This window comes from Equus caballus, chromosome 22, assembly GCF_041296265.1.
Source record: "Equus caballus isolate H_3958 breed thoroughbred chromosome 22, TB-T2T, whole genome shotgun sequence".
In the NCBI taxonomy this organism is placed as follows: Eukaryota; Metazoa; Chordata; class Mammalia; order Perissodactyla; family Equidae; genus Equus; species Equus caballus.
In genome coordinates, this window is record NC_091705.1 from 18,227,975 (window position 1) to 18,249,348 (window position 21,374).

General features: G+C 41.8%; 1 protein-coding gene across 10 annotated transcripts in view; it reads right to left on the bottom strand.

The window, feature by feature from the left end:
- Nucleotides 1-593: 593 nt before the first annotated feature.
- Nucleotides 594-21,374, bottom strand: part of SHLD1 (shieldin complex subunit 1) — an 85,865-nt gene continuing 65,084 nt past the window's right edge. For 6 of the 10 annotated variants that reach the window (XR_011430880.1, XR_002802804.2, XM_001496124.5 and 3 more), the window contains one exon: nt 4,149-8,915. Coding sequence is in view for 6 of the 10 variants with exons in the window: in XM_001496124.5 (XP_001496174.1) it covers nt 8,473-8,915 (443 nt within the window). In the remaining 4 variants the exon portion in view is untranslated. Of the gene's footprint in view, nt 1,091-4,148; nt 8,916-21,374 lie in introns of those variants that run through there. The other 4 variants (XR_011430881.1, XR_011430882.1, XM_023626147.2 and 1 more) reach the window with 2 other exon arrangements.

Sequence of the window (21,374 nt, forward strand, 5' to 3'; positions counted from 1 at the left end):
CACTGAGCTCCATAATTTACAAAGCATTTTCATGCACATTTCGTGTACATATATATTGAATAGTCACTAACTTATGAGAGCCTCATAAAGACTCTGAGATGTAACAATCACCTATGGTCTACAATTTGCAGATAAGTAAATTCAGGCCCAGCGAGGTTGAGTGACATGCCTTGGGGTGCACAGTAGCAAAGACAGATCTCAAGGTCTCTGTCTCCAAATTCCAGCATCTTGGGTCTTAGCTATTTCCTGGGTCCAGAAGACGGGAGCAAAGGGAAGAGGAGGAGCTGGATAGAAACTAAATGAAGGCTTTTTTGTGCATGGGTATACATGTGTGTGTGTGCAATTGTTTTTAAAAATAAAGGAGTCCTGTAAATACATGATGGAAAAGGGAGAGGAAATGGGAGAGAGCTGAGGATACAAGACAGTGGGGAGAGAATGTGAAAATCAGGGAAGGGTTAAGCATTGCATCTTTGCTGCCAAGAATTCCACACCTTCCACCCAGATGGGCCAGGCACCTCTAGAGTCAAGAAGGTGGCAACCATTAACCAGGATCCCAGGGGTATCTTGCAAAGACAATCAGAATGCTTTCACTGTTCAAATATACACGAATTATATTCTCATGAAATAATAAAACATGCTTAAGGCATCTGACATTAAATGCAAATGTTGAAGGAGGCAGAGGAAAAAATAACAGAGAGCGGAGGGGTCCTAAATCTTGTGTCTTCTGTGAATGCACCGCCCAGTGAGACAGCGGATGGAAGGACGCACTTGGCTGGATTTGGAGAATTCTTGGCTCAGTTGTGGTAAAACCACTATCTCTGAAGCACAGCTCTCAGGTGTTTAAGAAAAAAGCAATGAGAGAATAAGGCCAGTGGGTTGCAAACAGGTAAACAGGCCTAACTCTGGTCCACAAGCCTATTTGCCGAGAGAATCGTTTACCCCCAAGGGGCTCTCGCTGGGATCACCTGAACAGGTTCTTTCTCTGAACGTGAACTTGCTCGTGAAGACTGAGTTCTGACACCTCGGGAAGGTGACTTTCCCCCAGGAGAAGAAAGTAGAGTCTGAGAGACCCAAACACTTGCCATGTGACCTGAGAGAACAGGAATAGAGAGAGGAAAAGGAAAAAAAAGTATTGAGTCAAAATGTAACAAAAAGCAAGCTGTTTTGTCATTTATTTGGATGTACAGAAACCAACATATAAATGAAATTTATCGTATCTGCTTCGTCTTGCTTCCACTGAAGTATTTTAAAGTAAATTACAGTCATTAAGACATTGTACCGCTGAATCCTTCAGTATACATCTCTAAACAATACGGACAGTTTCCTACCTTTTGTTTGATAAATATAAATGTTTGAGCATCGATGTTTGCCAGCCTGGATGTGCTAGGCATGGATGACCGAGACAGAGCTCACGTTCCTTTGGCAGGGGTAGGGGATGGGAGGTGGGAGGCAAACCATGCACTACGTTATGACATTTGTTTGGTGTAATTAAGGTGAAGCTCGCAGTGCTGTCGGAGTATAAAAAACGGAGAACCCCAGCTGTAGTGGGAGGTGGAGGGAAAGTAAGGAGTGGAGAGTCTCGAAAGGTCTCTCTGAAGAAGGCGCCCTGTGGGATGGCCCTGGGGTGGGAGGAAGGACAGCATCCAAGAGCAGGGAATGGAGAATGATAGCTTGGGTTTAAGTACGGGCTCTGGCACCACCTCCATTACTTATTAGCCCTCTGTGCCTTGGTTCTCCATCTGTAAAATGGGGTCAGTAACAGTGTTTTTTTCAAACAGTGGTGTTTGAAATGATGGTTGACACTTATTAAGGACTCCACAATCCTACCTTAAAACATGTTGGTTAAGGAGGTGGCATGTTGAGCAACTGAGAAGCCACTGTGGCTGCAGCAGAGAGAGTCAGGATGAAGCAATGAGCTGAGCAGAGGCCAGCTGCTGGACCAAGGACATTGAGAAGCATGCAAGGGGGTATATGAAAAATTCAGGTATATATATATTTTTAGCTATTTATTTAATTACAAAGGCCATACATGCTTTTATTTTTTAATTTTTATTTGTTATGAGGAAGGTTTGCCCTGAGCTAACATTTGTTGCCAACCCTCCTTTTTTTTTCGCTTGAGGAAGATCAGCCCTGAGCTAACATCTGTGCCAGTCTTCCTCTACTTTGTATGTGGGACGCCTCCACAGTGTGGCTGATGAGTGGAGTGGGTCTGCACCTGGGATCCAAACCCGAAAACCTGGGCCGCCAAAGCAGAGCATGCAGAACTGTAACCACTCGGCCACAGGGCTGGTCCCATGCTTTCATTTTAGAGTGTCCATGTCCCCACATCTTTGTCATCACTAGACAGGGTTGATCGTTTCAATTTTTGGCGAATCATATAAATTTAAAAATGGTGACACCGGGGCCGGCCCAGTGGCACAGTGGCTAAGAGTGCACGTTCTGCTTCGGTGGCCCAGGGTTCAACGGTTCAGATCCCGGGTGCGGACATGGCACCGCTTGGCAAGCCATGCTGTGGTAGGCATCCCACATATAAAGTAGAGGAAGATGGGCACAGATGTTAGCTCAGGGCCAGTCTTCCTCAGCAAAAAGAGGAGGATGGCAGCAGATGTTAGTCAGGGCTAGTCTTCCTCAAAAAAAAAAAAAAAGAAAAATGGCGACACCTTTTAAAAACTGCATTTCTGTATGACGTACTTCTAGTGGCTATTCATATTTATTGACAATTTACATTTCTTTTGTGAGATACCTGTGCATACTCTTAGCTCACTTTCCTATTCGTCATTTTAGCTTTCATTTACAGAAGCTCTTCATATATGATGACATTAAACTCTCGTTTGTTAATATCTGAGCAAATTTTCCTTCAAGTTTGTCTGCTATCTTTCAACATTGTTTTTTCTTTCTTTTAAAAATTTTTTTTATTATAAAAATCTCATACATAGAAAAGTAGAAAGAATAGTGATCTTCCGTATACTCATCAACTAGATTTTTGGTAACTTTAACATTTTGTCATATCCACTTTATCTTGTTTCTGTTGAAGTATTTTAAAGTCAATTACAGACATTAAGACATTTTACCCTAAATTCTTCAGTATACATCTCTAAAAAATAAAGACATTCTCTTACAAAACCACAATGCCATTATCACATATTTATGATATCTCTCACTCTAAGTTTTTTATTTGCATGTAGTCAAAACTCAATCTTTTATTGTTTTGCATTACTATTTTAGGAAGGCTTTCCGCATGCAAAGATTATAACAATACTTACCAAAATTGTTATCTGCAACTTTTATAGTCTTATTTTTCACATTTAGTTCTTTAATCCATCTGCAATTTATACTTGTTATAGTGTGAAGTGGGGAATCTCCCTATTTATTAAATATTTAGGTAATTCGATGTTTACCAGTGTTTTGAATACACACTAAATTTCCATGAATATCTTCTTATTCTCTTGCTTGGAATCCTCCCTATCATTTTCCATTGCTTTTAGAATAAAATTCAACTTCCTTATCCCGGCTTAAAAGGCCTCAGCCTGCGTCTGAAATTCACCCACCCCTGCCCTCCGTGCACTGTGCTCCGGCTCGTGGGACTTCCTTCTGCCCGGACACTATGAGCTCATTCCAGGCTGTTTGGCACTAATTTTGCACATGCTGATCCGTTTGCCTGGATGCTCCTTTGTGCGGCTGGTTCTTGTGAATCCTGCAGCTCTCAGCTCAAATGCCGCTTCTTCAGAGTCTTTCTCAGACCACCCAGTCTCGAGCGCCCACCCCAGGCACTAGCACGTCATCCTTTATTACCCCAGAGCACTTCTCACTATTTGCAATTACCTTGTCTGCCTGTCACCCTCACTAGCCGCGAGCACTGTGAGAGCAGGAGACCCTCCACCTCTGGTTCACTACTGTAGCCCCAGTTGTAGGCGATGCTCAGTCTCAGTTGGAGAATGGATGAGTCGTTGGGGCAAAGAAGATAAACTTTCACAATTTTGAGAAGGTTGCCAAATTGCCCTGAGAAAGGCTTCGTCGACTTACCTTCCTGCTGAGAGTCAATCAGAGCGCTCACCTCTTGCAACCTTGCCAGCACCACGCTCCAACTTTTTACCACGCTCCAAAACACACAAATCAAGAAATAAAAACAAACCCCAAACATCAAAGAGTATCTTATTTAAGTAAATTGAAGTTTATTTACTCTCACAAATTGCAATTCTTTATGTTTGAGTGCAGTTGTACATAATTTCATGCTTATTAGCCATTTATATATATATATATATTTTTTTTCTTAACTATTCATGTTCTTTGACAATTTTTCTATTTGTTTTTCTAATGATTTGTAAAATTCTGTTTGTTGAAGAGAAAGTCTCTTATACTGTGTTCCCAGTATTTTTCCTAGTTTTGACCTTGTTTGTGATCTTAAATATTCTTTGCCCACAGAAGTTTAATATTTCCAGGAATTCAATTTTATCAAATTTTTCCTTTATGATTTTCACGTTTTGTGTCATTCTTAGATCATCCCTAGTCCAAGATCTCTAGATATCTCTGTCTATGTGTGTATCTATGTCACTCATTTCCTATTCCAGTATTTTTATGATTGGGTTTTTTACTTTCAAACCTTTGATCCACCTAGAAATCATTTTGCTGTCAGGAGTGAGGTGAAGAATCTAGCCTTTTTTACTCTCCTCCCCCAGTGTGTGGCCAATTATTCTAAGACCATTTTGCTAAAAACTCCACCTTTTCCTAAAAACCCCACCTTTTCCTTATGGATTTGAAATGCTCCCTTCATCAAATACTCAGTTGCCATGTGCATTTATACCTATTTATGGACTTAATTCTTTTTCTTTGATTTGTCTACTTCTGTTTTATTGCTGCTTTAGTTACTGTAGAGTTAAAACTGTTTTCATGTTTGACAAGGCTAGTCCCTTCTCTTTAATTTGCTGGCTACTCATGTATGTTTTGCTTTTTAAAAGGGTTTGCACTACGGCTGCAGGGTAAAGAGGGGCAAAGGGAGATGTGGGTTGACCTGATGGAAGTTTCTGGCAGGATTCCAAGAGAGATGGTGGGAGACTACCAGGGAGAATGGATTATCTATCCCATTATATTGCAAATTTCAGTCATTTTCAGGCAAAGCATTTTTATAATGTTTGACATATCTGCATGTTGCCTGTGCTATTATTAATTTAACTTTTTCACTAATTCAACTCACTTTTAAATTTTAAATACTTATATTAGGCTTATCCTATGTAATATCTGTACAAGTATGGATTAGATGTAGAGGTTCTAACATATTAAACTAAATAGATGACAATGAAAATAAACATTGTTTGTCCATGAGGTGCCTAAAACTATTTTGTGTGCTACCAGCAGTTTGAGAAACACCGGTTTGAGCAAACCATTCTGATCAGCTCTCCAGATGAAAATCTCCACTCAGCCACTTGGGCTGGCTGGTACTCTGTTGCTCAAACTGGATGCTGGGGGCACAGGCAGGTTCAGTTTGTGAAAATCACTGAGATGTTCACTTATAAGCACTTTTCTGTGTGATTATTATAATCCAATAAAATGTTTCAAAGGTGAGCTTTCAAAAGTTTTTAAAAGTATTGCTGTCTTGTTTTGTGCTAATTACCAGCAGTAAGATCTCTTACATGTGCTCTTATGCAGCCCATGCAAAGAAATAGACTAACGAAGTAAGTTACATGAATTTAAAACGCTGGGAGCAGTTCTCTTCTTTGGAGTTCTGAGGTTCCTGAAGCAAATCCATCCTCACACAGATCCCTGAAAAGGGCGACAGATGATATGCTGGCCTGTCAGAGCGTTCATAGGATAAGATATTGGTAGAGTGATCTGTAGGGCAGAATTAGATGATAATGGCAAAGGCCAGGGCCTCAATATCCTTATCTCTTCGTCTTTATTAAAGGTAAACAGACATAAATGGAAAATACCATCCTAACCTCATGAAGATCAAATTAAGGAGCGAGATTGCAGAGAATCAAATATCTTGTGCTGACCTGTCACAAGCACTTACTTAGATACAACCAAACACACACCATGCTCTTTTCTGTCCCTGCGGGGATTCTGGCTTTTAGACTTCTAAATTCTCTGGTTTCAGAGTCTACCTCTTGCTGGGCACCTTCAGCACTGATGTTAATAAAGGTTACAAAATTCCTGATATGAAAATCTCACTGCCAAAGAGAAGCTGCTGCTTCCCTGCATGGAGATTCAAAGAGCTCGCATCTTTTGTCCTCTAAAAACAGTATAAAATAATCCAGTTTCCCTCCGTTGGTAGCCATGGAAACTAATCTCCAATATTTCAGTGACTGCGCGATACTCAAAACGACAGCATTCTCCAAGGGCATCTATTAATTTGCTTCAGATTAAAAACCAATCAAACTAGTGACCTTAAAATTCAACCTGTAGGTTTTCAGTTATAAGTCTCCCTGGCTTCACAATTATTTGGGGGCCAGCTGAATAGGAGAAGCTCATGGAGAAAGACGCAGACAATCGCTTGTCAGAGGAAAACCCGGAGTCTTGTTTTCTCAAGTGTCTCTCAAGGACCCACTCATTTCCTGTTTCCTACCATGCAGGTCTCCTGCCGGCGGTGCCTCTGCACTTCAGCGTGGAACACTGTTTCTTACCTCTGATCTTCCCAGAACTGGAAGCCTGGCCTTTAAAAGGCTTATCTCGCCATCCAAGAGTCCCCAAGAGACCAGTGTGGGAGGGCACACTCGCTCTTTTTTTTTTCTTTTTTTTAAGGAAGATTGGCCCTGGGCTAACACCTGTTGCCAATCTTCCTATTTTTTTTTTCTCTCCCCAAAGCCCCAGTATGTAGTTGTATATCCTAGTTGCAAGTCATTCTAGTTCCTCTATGTGGAATGCTGCCACAGCATGGCTTGATGAGCGGTGCGTAGGTGCGTGCCCAGGATCCGAACCAGCGAACCCTGGGCCGCTGAAGGAGTGCACGAACTTAACCACTCGGCCATGGGGCTGGCCCCCACACTCACTCTTAATGTACACTTATAGGCTGATCTATTTGCATAATCAGCTTTCTGGAAAGCTTATGGAGTCTTATGCCAATTAAATTTCACCTAAAGTTTCTTAAAATCGAATTGCACAGCCTTGCCAGCTTCTCTTCTTGCTCCCCCAAACAAATGCTATAACCCTTTCCGTCAATGTAACTGGTTTGAAGAACTGTCGAGGTCAGGATGAGTACGAGGCCTCCAATCACAGTTTCAGAGAGCTTGGTGCCAGGTGATGTCATCTTACCAACCGAGTCTCAAACGGGGGCTCAGGACACGGCCGGGGAGCAGAGCATCTGCCAGTGCGAGCCGGCACCGGCTATTTAAAGCCTCTCCCTGGCGAGGCAGAGCTCAGGCCTAAAGGGCAGGGGCAGGATGGCAAGGAGCACCTGTTCCCGGCAAACGTTTGCAGATGGAGCTCAGGGTGTCAGAAGCAAGAGCAGGATCGGGGCGAGGGGCCAACCATTCAGAGGGTGACACAGGGTGCTGGCAGCAGGCAGGCAGAAGGCAAAAATAACGAGGAAGGAGTCGACTTGGGCAGAAGATTGCTGTTTCTCTTCTACCACAGACTGACAAGGCTGCGTCGTGTCAGCCTAGCACACAATTGAGCTTACGCATACGTTGGGGGTGGTGCACATTTGTTTTCTTCTCATCTTTCCCATTTGCAATCTGATGAAGATGAAGAGACTTTCCTTTTTTTAAGAATTTGTGGATCTTAGCTGTTATTTTAGAGTCCGAATGTTCCTTCCACACCCAGTTAGTATTACAAAATAGGGTGTTCTGGCTTTGGAGAGAGAAAGCTGTGATTAAGATGTGATGTACTTTCGGAATCTGTATTTAAATCTTCATATTATTTTAGAACATATGTTCTCCATCACATGGTCTCAGTTTTACAACCTGGTACAATTCTTGTATGTGATTCAGCATAAGGCTTTGTACTCTTCAAAAAACTCATCTGATGTAAGCCTGTTCTTGTAGGTCGGGTTCTCCCACAAGTACACCCTGAGTCAAGGATTCAGGTATAAGAGATCTACTAAGGAAAGGTTCCCAGGAGACACCAGTAAGTGAAGATGGGAAGGAGGACAGGGAAAGGGAAGGAGCCAAGCAAGAGTGTGATTTCATGTTACGTCCCAGCCTTGGCCTGATCCAGAGGGGAGCTCTGCGGAGTAAATTATGCCTCAGAGCATGTCTTCCTTGAGGCAAGGAAGGTGGGCTTCTGGACTCCCAAACCAGTCAGTCACTGGCCTTAGGTCAGTGGTAGAGGGTAGGTAGAGGGTAGGAAGTGGTAGAGGGGTGGGAGGTGGGGTGACCGTGGGGGCTATAAAACCCCCAGACCCTGCTGGCTCTCCATATGGGCGCAACTGCCTCCAGCACTGGGTCACTGGGGGCTGGGCACACAGAGCTGGCAAGAGAGACCTGAGGGGATCTGGGTGGTGCACCCTCCATAGTGTCTGCTCTAACCACCAGGCACCAGTTATGGATCTTTCATCACATTCTGCTGCAAGAGGAAATGAAGAACATCTTTTGAAAGCCCTGGTGTTGGCTTTTCATCTTCTAGAGACATACTTCCTTCTCCTGGTGCGTAGAAGTGGGCGTCCCTGGAATGCTTCCGTAAGACTGAGCAGCCATCCCGATTGAGGATGACCCGGGCCATTTGAAAACTGCGGAGGGCATACCTCTGGTTCTCCTGGCCCTTCAGTTCATTGATTTTCTGAGACAGACACTGGCTGACAGATGCGGAGAGTGGATTTCCAAAGGCTGGCTGTGGATGGCTAAACATTTCGTAGAATCTATCCAGGGATTGCCGCAGTCCGTCATCCTCTTCCTTGGTCTCCAGCTGGCCCTTTACAGAAGGGTCAAGCCAGAAGTTCTCAGACGTCCAGGAATCATCTTGTGCAGTATGGAAGTTACTGCTGTCTGCAAGAGAAAACATATTTCAATACTCGAACACACGTTCAAAAACATCAGACAGCCAGCCAAGAGCAGAGCATGTCTCTTTTCAATTCAACATAGTTACTGCTCCTGGGAAACCGGCAGCGGGCAGAATCAGCTGATTTCAGAATCTTTCCCATCACCCTGGGGTTATGCTACTTGTTTGCACAAAACAAGAACATCTTACTGGCATGTTTCAGGGGTTCTTAACCTGGGGTCCTTGAATAGGACCTTGCTCAGGGTGGCTGTGAACTTGGATGGAAAAAAAAAATCCTATCTTTATTTTCACTAACATCTACCTGAAATTACGCATTTTCTTCCATGATGAATGTAGGCAAGGAGCCTCTTAGCAGCAGCACCTGTGATTTTTGTCATCAAGAGATCACAGGAATTTTCATATCACATTATAGTTTGTGGCAGATGTTTTGAAATATCATTTATGCCTATCACTATGCTACGGACTGAACTGTGTTTCTCCAAAATTCATACATTGAAGCCCTAATCCCTAATGTGACTATATTTGGAGATGGGGTTTTTAGGAGGCTATTAAGGTTAAATGAAGTCATAAGGGTGGGACCTTAACAGGAGAGGATTGGTGACCTTATAAGAAGAGGAAAAGATATCTCTCTCCATGTGCACACACTAGGGAGAGGCCGTGCGAGGACACGGAGAGCAGCCAGCTGTCTGTAAGCCAAGAATAGTCCTCACCAGAACCCAGCCACGCTGGCACCCTGATCTAGGCTTCCAGCCTCCAGAACCGTGAGAACGTAAACTTCTGTGGTTTACACCACCTAGTTTATGGCGTTTGGTTATGGCAGCCCAAGTAGACTAAGATACACTACCTCGAAATCACCATAGTTATTACTCCTGACACTGGATCTTATTATTTAAGCATTAATTTAAAAAGCATATATTCATTACAATATCATACATTTGTTCTTTAGATATTTCAATAAAGACATTTCAATATTTTTTCATTGATAATCCTGTATATTCCGCTTTATGGATTTAAAAATTTTGTTCTGAGAAGAGGTTGATGGGCTTCACCAGACGCCAAAGGGATTTGTGGCACGAACACGGGGAGGACCCCAAATGCAGACAGTTCTGGGCATTCACATAGTTCAGATATATTCTTCCTCTACTCCCTACTATAATCCAATAGACTCTTTATCTCCAAATGAAAAGCACCATCTTTGTTTTTTTTTAAGGCGGAGTAACAAATAAACAAAGTGATTTAATGATAGACTATAAGAAACCAGAACTGGAGCAAAATCCTTGTTCTTGCTCTAACTTTCTGCACCTGTCTGGGCACCCTAATCCTTAACGTAGGAATCTCTTAGGTCTTTTGAAACAAAGAACTTTCCTATCAATGTGTTCTAGAAAAGGTTTTACACAAATAATTAATTTGTAAGTTGCAGAATTCCTTATATAGCCACCAGTTTTATTCTTTAAAATTTATACTTTAAGTGAAAATAGCGTATTTTCCTTTTTTTGCTCTGATATAAGCTTTAATAAATTATCAGCTTTAATTCCACATCCTCCTTGCAAACTCAATTAGTAGTTATAATAAAAATATTTGTGCTTGCTAATGATGAAGAGAGTGCATGATGCAGTGAGTGGAGTTTTGGAAAAGGAGCTGAGACTTGGAGTTTTGACTCTAGTTTTGCTCCCAGCTAGATATGTCACCTTGAACAAGTCATACCACCTTTCTGAGCTTCAGCTTCCTTATCTACAAAGCAGGAGTTTTACTAAGAGATCTCTCTTCTAGAACGTCAATGGTAACACAGGGAACAGAGAAGTAGATAATCCAAAGCATTAGAGCATTCAAAAAAATGTGGACAGACGTTCTGTGCAACACATGTAGGCCCCACAGGGACAAGCATTCATTGATTCAACACACAATTAGCCTAACAACAAAGCACCTACGGGGAGGAGAGCCAGCTCGAAAGGGATCCCCTGGCCAAAGCTAGAACAACTTGATCATCAAAACAAATAACGAGAGTAACAGATTATAACCCGTTTATTAAAACAGAAAACTGCAAATCCACAAAAGAGTTAAAAGTTTAATGAGGAACAGAATATTTACAGTCTCAGAGTACTTCCCTCTAAAATACTTACTAATTACAAAGGGGAAAAGAATAACTTTACAGTGGAGAAGCCTGGCAAATATCACCTTAATCAAGTGATCTGAGTGAGCACCATCAGTAATGGGACAAATAGAGATCACGTGCCACCTGACCAGATAGATGCAACAGGAAGACCCGCACCACTTCGCTGATAGCCTTGCCAAAGGTGCGTCACCTGAACCCAATCATGAGGAAGAGTCAGACAAAACCAAATCGAGGGACATTCTACAAAGTGACTGGCCTGCGCTCTTCAGAAGGGCCAAGGTCATGAAAACCAAAAAAAGACTGAGCAACTCTTCCAGACTGAAGGAGACTAGAGAGACACGACAACTAAACGCACATGTGATTTTCAAGTGGATCGTTTTTGCTATAAAGAACATTGTTGGGACCCTTGAATGGGTCTGAGGAATAGATGTCTGAGGATTCAATCGCTTTTAATTTCCTGATTTTGATGGTTTCATTGGGTTATGAAGGAGAACGTCCTTGTTTCTGGGAAAACCAGGGGTGGTGAGAATCTGGTTGGCAACTCACTCTCAAATAATCCATGAAAAAAACTTATCTATATTGTACTTGCAGTTTTTCTATGAGTTTGATATTATTCCAAGAAAAAAATGAAATAAACCTTTGAAGGGATAATTGTTAAAATTTCCTTTGGTGGCCTACTTTAATATTAAAACAAACAAACAAAGCCTTAGCTCAGGGCTTGACAAATGGTACTGCTCTGAGAGAGCCAGGGAGAGAAGGGAGAAGGGAAGGGGTCTTACAATGGCAGGAAGCGGTGTTCCTTCCCACCTTCTTCACAGATGATCTGGTCCTGGGGTGGCAAGACAGGGAGACAGGGGCTGAGAAGGGTCAATGAGAAGAGTGGAAGAGAGAAGGGAGATACTCAGCAGTAATGCTGGGAAAGCTGGAGAATTCCTGAAACTGCCCACCCGAGGCAGCCACTTACACAGAACACGCCAAGTAGCAGGGCATGTACTCATTAAGGAACTGGTCAGTAACTCTGATATGCAGGATTTTAAATTTTCATCTGAGTTTCATCTTTATATTTCATTTAATTTTTGAAATTCTGTATCCACAAAAGATCCTAAAAAACTAGCCAGTCTGCTCTATTTTTCATACAAACGTCAAGCAGACTGCAACTCATCTTCAAAGTACCCCTCCCTCCCCTTTCCGGAAGAGCGATGACAATGTGGGTTGAGTCATTTACTGCGTCAGTTCTTTCGAACACTGCCTCCAGTTCATTTCAGTCTGATTTACTTTTAAGATTTGCTTTACAACCAAGTACAAGGCCATCTCGCTAATCATGTAGCTATTGTGGCCTTCTGGATGTCACTGCTTCTTGGCCAGTATATAAAGTTAATTACTTCTTTTCCTGATGCACCTACTCGTGGACAGAATGATGGATCTTTGATAACTCTGTCAGTTCCTGCTCAGTGGTGCCTCTTCTCGGCTGTGTCCAAGACTCCCCCACCCCACCTCCTTATTCTACCTGTTGATATAGCCCAGAATTGTAGGGCTCTCAACTGAGGACAGTAGTGTCTACTCTAATCATTTTTATGTCAGTGAGTGGGATCAAGGATGTAAATATCCTACATGGTACAGGATAGTCCCACACAACAAAGAATCATCCTTCCCCGAAATGCCAGTAGTGACCCCCACTCCCTCCAGAGGAAGACTGGCTCAAAGGATGGATTCTGGAAGGAGTGGGACATGAATGGTGAATCCCACCACACTGTAATATATTGATTTGCCTTGAGCTCCCCAAGGCACCTTTACTATCGATCCCTGCTCAGTGCCCCTCTCGCTGGCACCCATGTGCACCATGCATTCTTCCCTTCTCACACCTTGAGATGGCGTTTTTTTTTTTTCCTCTCAGCAAGGGCCCTAGTCCCAATGATTCTGGCATTATCTAAATTGGGTGGAATTCCCTTTTTATTTCAATATGCTTTCTGTCCTGAATAGAATTTCTTTAGGAATTGACAAGAAGAAAAGCACCAGGCTTGATATGGCAATGCTTTCACGTGCATTGTTTCAATGAGGTCACCTATCTACCAGAGCATCCATTTCTTAAATTTTCTTTTGACCAAAGACAGAAGAGAGAATACATAGGTGTTTGAGATCCTTATCAACCTAAAAATATTTTTATACATTTAGGAGTTATAGACGCTAATTTGAGTCAGTGATCCAAGACAATCGATTAGCATGGAGCATTTGAGATCAATGGTTGTGTTCTGTGAGATGCCATTAGCTTTTGGAAACCCAGATGTTTAACGGGGGTGTCTTCCAGAGAATCTTCCATGCTACTTCTCTGGTTAATAAATGTACAGCAGGATTTTATCTCTGAAACATTTTAGCCTTCAACTTTAACAGGTCTCCTCCAAAGGGTTTTGACATTTAGAATTTGATATTTAGATAATCTAAACTTGATATTTAGAATTCTGTCTCCTCCATGCATCAGCATCAATAGCCACCCACTCGGCCTTATTTGTCCAGAGTTTCTTTTACTAGCAATTGGTAATGAGGAGGATCTGTGATTTCAAGGCTGTACAGAGCTAGAAGAAACCTAAGACTTAATAAAAAAATATGGAGAGTTATCAGGACTTAAGGAAGGAAGAAATATGTGGCTTGCATGGTCTCCTACTGTGTGGCCCGCAGGGGAAGCAGCCCCTTTCTCAGGGCACTGTGTGGTGCTCCTACATGTGGCCCGGCTGCCTTGGTTTGTCTGTTGGAGGCTCCCTGGGTTCTGTGTGGCACTAAGAAAGTCACGGGAGGAGAACAAGGTGAATGGGGAGGGGGCATGTCCTGGTCATCAATGGTCACCTAGCACACTTTGCATGCAGTGACTCGTCTCCTTTATAATAGCAGTCAGACTTCAGAGGCCTCAAGGTTCTCTACATGGATGACTATCATTTTTAGTGTATTAGGAGCTGTGGCCCATGGGTCTGAGGCCCTGCTCTGCTAGGCTGTATCATGCTGCTCCAGATCTCACTTTCTTTTCCTTCCTACCCTCTTCTATTTCTCTCACTCCTGCCACCCCACTCCATACTCTGTGGAGGTAAATGAGAGTGAACAGGATCACTGGATGAACAAGATTAAGGCCTATCTCCAGGCCTATAGGCCACATGAATGTCTGAAATCTCGCTTTATTTCTGATCCTCGAATGCATCAAGGAAGCTCCCTCTTCAGAGCCTTTGCTCTTGCTGTTCCTCTGTGTGGAACATGCTTTCTCCACATATCTGCAGGACTGGTTTCCTCACCTCCTTCGGGTCTCTGCTCAGATGTTACCTTCTCAGTGAGGCCCTTCTGTATCAGTCAGGATGGGCTAGGTAATGCTACACAACAAGCAAGCCCCAAATCTCAGGGGCATAAAACAACGAAGGATTATTTTCACTACTTGCAGCTCTGAGTCATACTACAAGTAGATCTGTATCATCCTTGCTCTTACCCTTGAACCCAGGCCAATGGGGCAGCCACTATCTCAACATTGCTTAGTGACTGCAGCAGAGGAAAAAGAGCATGGTGAAGCAGGCAGTCACCGGGAAAGCTCGGTCACTTCTGTTCACATATCACAGGCCAATGATAAGTCATACAGCCAAGCCTGATTTCAAGAGGATGAGTATGAAAAATTCCTCTGTAGGGAGAGGCAGAGAGTATTGGTGAACAATAATCCAGTTTACCAAACTTCCCTGAACACACTATTTAAAACTGCATTTCCCTCACTCCCCTAGGCTCTGGCTCTACCTATCTCCCTTGTCTGCCTTCTATTTCTACATAAATCTAACAGCATCTAATGATATATATGATCTGTTTGTTTATCATCTAGCTTCTCCTACTCAAGGATTTTTGTCTCTCTTTCTACTTGTTGTAGCTCCAGGGCCTAAAACAGTGCTGGCACATGGTGGATATATTTTCAAAATTTTGATGTTTTGTTTCATTTGTTGAGTTTCATTTTCAAATGAACATATAAATGTGTGCTATTACTAGGGTGACCAGTACTTACTAGGGTGACTGGGAGGTTTGCCCAGGACGACTCCAGTCTATGCCTGTTGTCTCAATTAATTATTAATGGCATCCTCTTTCACTTGCAAAGGGGCCCTGGGTTACATGATTCATTGAGTGTACACATGTATCATGATGTACTACATATATCGGCTGACGGTGGAGGGGTAGGGCAGATATGTCTGTGTTAACAGTGAGAAGTTCCCGCCATACATCCCTATGTCCTGGGGGGGCTGATTTTTGCTACCAGAAATGATCCCATACTGTGGTTTAAATAAATAATAAGGTGTCTACAGACTTTTGTTTGTTTTGTTTGTTGCTAAACCTTCTCTGGCTTTGTTCTACAGCACTCCAAGACAATCCTCCTTTCCTTTCACTTCTTTTTACACAACTGGCACTTCTCCTACCCCCTTGCTGTCAAGAACCTTTGGGTTTCTGCCCTGCAAGGAAAGGACCTTCATTCACTCCACCCCTTCAGCAACTCGCTTCAGTTCCTCCTTCTGGTTTCGTCCAGCTTTCCCCCGCTGCGTAACAGCACCAGCACTGGAGTTCTAAGGCACTTACTTCCTGTCTTATTAATAACATAAAATTAATGACAAAAAAATCAATAAGCTTAAGCTTCCTTTTGCCTGATAGTACCCCCACCACCCATGGTTTATACAATTTAGAATTTGCAACTGTTCCTTTAAAGGACAAAACCCACATACTCACAAAGGTAGGGGGCAGGGTGTGGACGTCAAGAGATTTGATCCAAATTAACTCTTCAAAGGATGACCGGTCTGGTCAGGTGCCTTTGAAACGACAGTCTCAGTCTGCACGTGTTTACATCTGAAAGCTAACACTGGATGATTCTCCCAGAGGGAAGGTGGCATATGCTGTCACCCTTCATCCTAAGGATAAACAGATGTGATGGGTAGAGGACAGGGTCTTCTAAAAGGCAACTGCTGAGAAATAAAATGAATGCTGGAAAACCCCCAAATACGTGTGATCAGTGAATAACCAGAAGATCAGGTGCCCAGGCAACTAATCAGGCCAGTCTCCACGGTCTGATTGGCAAGCTATCTTGCTTCTACCGTGGCATTTTATATTCTTCTTAAGAAACTAAAATGTTCTGAAAATTATAGGGAACTATAATATCCAAGTTCACAACAGTCCAAATTGACAATTCACATATTGCCACATTTTCTTCAAGTCTTTTTTCTTATTAAAGAAGAATGAAACATTTCAATCAAAGTTGACTAGTTCTACATAGAAATTTGTTCCTTCCAGCCCGTTTTTATAAAGGGATATAAGGAATAGAGTGTTGCTTTGTGTGTGGTGGTCATTTTAATCTTATTTTCAATATACCAAGTTTTGCTTTTTTTCACTCAACTTTACGATCTTTTACTTCTAGCCATTGCTGACATATAGGGATCGGCTTCATAGTATTCTAATATAGGAATGTGCCGTATTACTTTTCATCCACTCTCTTGTTGATAGACATGTAGGCTGCATCTAATTTTTCACTATCACAAACAAGGCCTCAGGTACATACTTCCTTGTGCACTTAAGCGAGACTGTCTCTGGAAATACATCCGGAAGTGGAGTCGCTGAGTTGAAGGGAATGTGTGTGTCAGTTCCACTAGGTCCTGCCAAATCGCTCTCCAGGTGGTTGTAACATTTACACTCCCACCAGCAGGGTCCAGTCTTCCTGTTTCTCCACAGCTTTGCCAAACCCTGATATTGTCAGACATTTTAAATGGTGTCTCCTTATTTGGCCTCGCATTTCCCTGATTACTCGGAGGGCTAAGCTGCTTCTTATACTTAACCGGCCATGTGGGTTTCCTATACTGTGAGCTGTCTACTCACATTCTTGACTATTTTTCTATTGGGTTTTTGTCTCTTTTCTATCTTCTTTTTAATGGCATGACAAATGAATGACAAAGAAAACAATATCTTTGCCTGACTTTTCTTCGGTTCATCTCACAAGTGGATTAGTTTGAAGGGGATAAAAAGAATGTGAGGGTGAAAAAAAGACTTCATGAGAAGCCTCAAGTTTTGTTTTTTTCACAAGGCAATCAGTGTCACCTTATCACTACCAAAAGTGATACTGTGCTTCTGTTTAATAAAAACATCATGTACCACGCGGGACTTGGGGGTGGGGAAAACATCCAGCTTTCCAAGTCTCATTTTCTAGACAAGAAAATTGAGAGAAGGACCAAGTCTCCAGAATCACTGGATGAAGGGGTAGGAAATAGAACATAGAAGGCCAATCTGCTCATTAATTTTCTTAATAAAATGATCTTCACATGGCTGTCACTTGCCATAATGAGGATAGTGAGAGCTCGACATGCTGGCGACGAAGCAGGGCAGTCTGAGGCCTCCCTACGTGATTCAGATAATAGAAGTTTACGAAGCACAGACTTAGATCCTAAAAATGCTTAACAACTCTCTTCTTATGATGAGATTGAGGCTTGATATAAAACAGCTTGGTTTTGCATTTTTGTTAAGTAGTAATCAAGTTAAAGCATCAGAACCTGACCCCTTTCTAGCTAGAAAAGCCATAGGCAATTATCTGGTTCAACTCTCTCACTTTCTTGATAGAGTTGGAATACGAACTACGATCCTCTGACCCCCGAGAGAGAAGTTCCTTCAGGAGCCATTCGGAATTAGGAGCTTCACTGTGACACTGAGCGCAATCATTTTCAACGTTTTTCCCCCAATTGGTTTTTTAAACCTCATTTTACGTGGGAGCCTTCAGATTTGTTTCATATCCTGGCCTAGATAGTAAGGAACACTTGTGAGCAGAATGGAAAAGCAAATGATTCGGATCTAGGTTGCTATGGCAACACTGCTATTTCGAATACGACTGTTTACTTCAGCAGAGTGAAGCTAAATGTGAGCAGCTGATTAAGACGATGCCTGAAACTTTAACCTTAACCTTTACTGTTAGAAAAAAATAAGCACTTTAAAAATGATGCTTGAAGTGTTGCTGGAGACACATTTAGCGGGGAGATCATTTCCCTCTGCTGGGGAAGCAGAAACTTGATCCTTTTTCCTTGAAGAGGAACAGAGCCTACTCACAATCTGTGCAAATCCACAAGTCAATATTTCCTAATTTTAAGATTTAAAGAGGAACAGAACCGAATTCCTAACAAAACAGAGCCAGTTCCAATGCTGACATCAGCAGTAAGGCTTTCGGAGACTGTGATAGACAGGAAAAGTCTGATATTTTTCTATGCACAGTAGCATTTTTGTTAGATGCATACTTATATAAACAGATTTCACATCATGTCAAATCAGGGTCAAGTATAGCTATGAAGCAACAGATTGAATTGTAAACCAATACACCAGAATGTAAATATATAGCCGAGTGCTCCCCCTTCAAAGTAATCAGCATGGGGGCCAAGCTCTTATTTTTAAAGTGCTGACATTGCTGAGAACATGTCAGAGGCTCTTAGGAAGTGTTTCCACTCCCTCTAGAAGGCTCTTCTGAATGTCCTCTTCAGCGGCAAATCTCCATCCTCAGAGGACAGACTTACCTTTTTGGAAACTGTCAAGAGACATTAGGAGTGAATTCTGATAAATAACGTAGGTGATCAAGCAGTGTAACACGGCATGGGATAAAAAGAAAGGTTTATCTCCAAAAGGAGACTGTTTTTCTGTGTTTCACATGCTGGTTCTAAAAGCAGTTCTCACAAAGGAATTCCAAAATCAGTTCTGCACAATGGCAGGCAGTATGGTTTCGACGTATACATACCTTCAAATTTGCTACCTTGAAGGAGAGAAAGTGGATTTAAGTTCTGACCTTTGTGAAAAAGCTCACAGTCCTAGATCAGAAATCTGCATCTTTCTGTCCTGACAGACGAGATGCTCATGAGTGTGGACTTTGGATTTAGAAGGTTTGAATTTGAGTCCCAGCATGGTCACTTACTGGCTATGTGACCTTGGGCAAGTTACCTCACATCTCTGAACCTCCATGTCCTTATCTGTAAAATGGGGATAATAACAGCTCCTACCTCATAGGACTGTTGTAAGAATTAAATGATTTGTTAGCAGAAAGCCTAGCACATGATTAGCACTCAATAAATAAAAGCTATTTTATAATTATTATCATACTGACAAGGGTAGTACCAGCAACAGGGTTGTTACATATAAGTATTAAGGTATTTGTGGTTTGACATCTGGGATTTTTAATAGTGAATTGTAAATGCTCCTGTATGTCTAGTCTGTAGTGATAGGGGCCTCTCATCAGGAAAGTCCAGATGAACAAGCATTCACTCCTGACTGGAAGGAACATCACCTCTACCAATAGCTACTGCCCAACCTGGCATCAGAGTTGGTGGGATGAATCATAATGAACATTATCCATCTCACAGCAGTAGGTCTATGACTACAGCGAGGTCCCAAGTGCACGCTCTGCAAAGCAAACACGCTCCCAGCGTGGGTGGAAACAGCAGGTACCTCAGTGTGGGGGAGTGTCAAACACAGAAGCCCAGGCTGGTGGAGGCCTCCAGCTGTCCCCAACACGTCCCTTCAAGGGGGACCAGCACCAGAGTGTAGGTGGCATTGGAATGACTCAACCTCCAGGGAGCCTGAGGCGGTGGTAGCTCTTGGAAGTCGATGGAAACTATAAGTCAAGCGAACAGCTTCAGGGAAAAGTTTAGGTTAGTAAATACATGGAAGGTGGAGAAATAGGCTGCATTAAATTAAAAAGATTGATGAGAGATTATGCAGAAAAGATCTAGGGTTCACATAATGAGTGCCGGCTGAGTCAGAATTGTAGTGCTGAGTTAAATTTTAAAAGGCAAGATGAGACTGGGAAATATAATGAGAACAGTTATAGGAGATAATTGCTAATCTCCTGCCCTCTCCCCTCCCCATTTACAGTTGAATCTGAAGATAGGCAAAGCTTTGAGCCTTCTCTTCTGGAGCAAATAACTTCAGAGAACACAGAAAACTCAGAGAAACTGAAAAAAAGCCACAAACGAAATTTAAAAATAGCATAATATAATACAACCTATGCAGAAAAGGCCTATAGACAGCAGCTAAGTGAAGCTGGGGCTCAGTGAATGACAGAAAATATGAGATGAGGTTTAGGATGTATTTGTGTTAAAAATGTTTCTAATTCTGATTATTATGGGCTAGAAGTGGGTGCAAATATAGAATTAAATTTCCACCTTTACAAGGACACCTTTAATAGGACTGCAGAGATAGTTTTATATTTTTGACAAAAGAATATGGTGGATAAGTTATTATAAAAATCCTCCCTGTTACCAAATGTCTAAAGATACTGGGTAAAATATTTTTTTAAATATTTAAAAATGCATGACTGAGCTGAAATAAAATAATGTCCTTAGAGAACAAAAGCAAAATGAGAGAAGGCATTCCAAGAGGTGAGTGAATCCTGAGCTGGTGTCTAGACCTCACAAATCAGCTTTAATGGCCCCATAGGGTTCAGGACACAAAGTCTAGAGTCATGGTAGGATGGGGTGCTTGAAGGGACATCATTGTATAAAACTGAAAGCCCTGAGAGAAAAGATGAACTAGAAAAAAATTATGCCTTGCAAAGGGCAGCAGTAAGAAAACTTATTTGTCTTGGCTTTGACTCTGGGTGGAGGAAAAAAAAAAAAAAAACATCTCCTGAGATTTAACTGTGATCCAGACCTCACATGTTTGTGGCCTGATTTGAGACTATTTTTGTGGTCTAAAAACCTCCAAGCCAGCTATTTATTTTAATATGGTTCCAGATTGATGTGTCCTCCTATGCTTAGAGAAAGCAAAAGCAAATCCTCTTTAGAGGAATATACTGTCAACCCAAATCTCAAAAGAAACTCTACACATAAAGTTCCATTGAACATGAGCTCACAAGAAAAGCAATACTCACAAAATACATACTGAAAAAAATGACCTTTACTGAGAGGGAGAAAACCAAAAGAACCAGCACCAGAGTGAGACTCAGAAATTTTAGATATTGGAGTTCATGGACACAGAATATAAAAGAAATATGCTTAATACATTAAAGAAATAAAATAGTAAATAGAAAGTTTGAGTAAGAAACAAGAGACTACAAAAAATGAACAGATACATTAGAAAAAGAAAAAATTACTTAGAAAAATTATAATAATGGGTTTTTATACCTCAGTAGATGGGTAAAACAGAAGATTAGACACTGCTAGAAAGAGAATTAGAAAATAGAAATAAGATTTTTAGATATTACTCAGAATTTAGCACAAAGAGACAGAGATAGAGAAAAGAAGACAAAAAAATTAAGAGATATATAAGTCACAAGGAGGCAGTCTAACATGCATCTAATTGGCATTGCAGAAAAAAATAA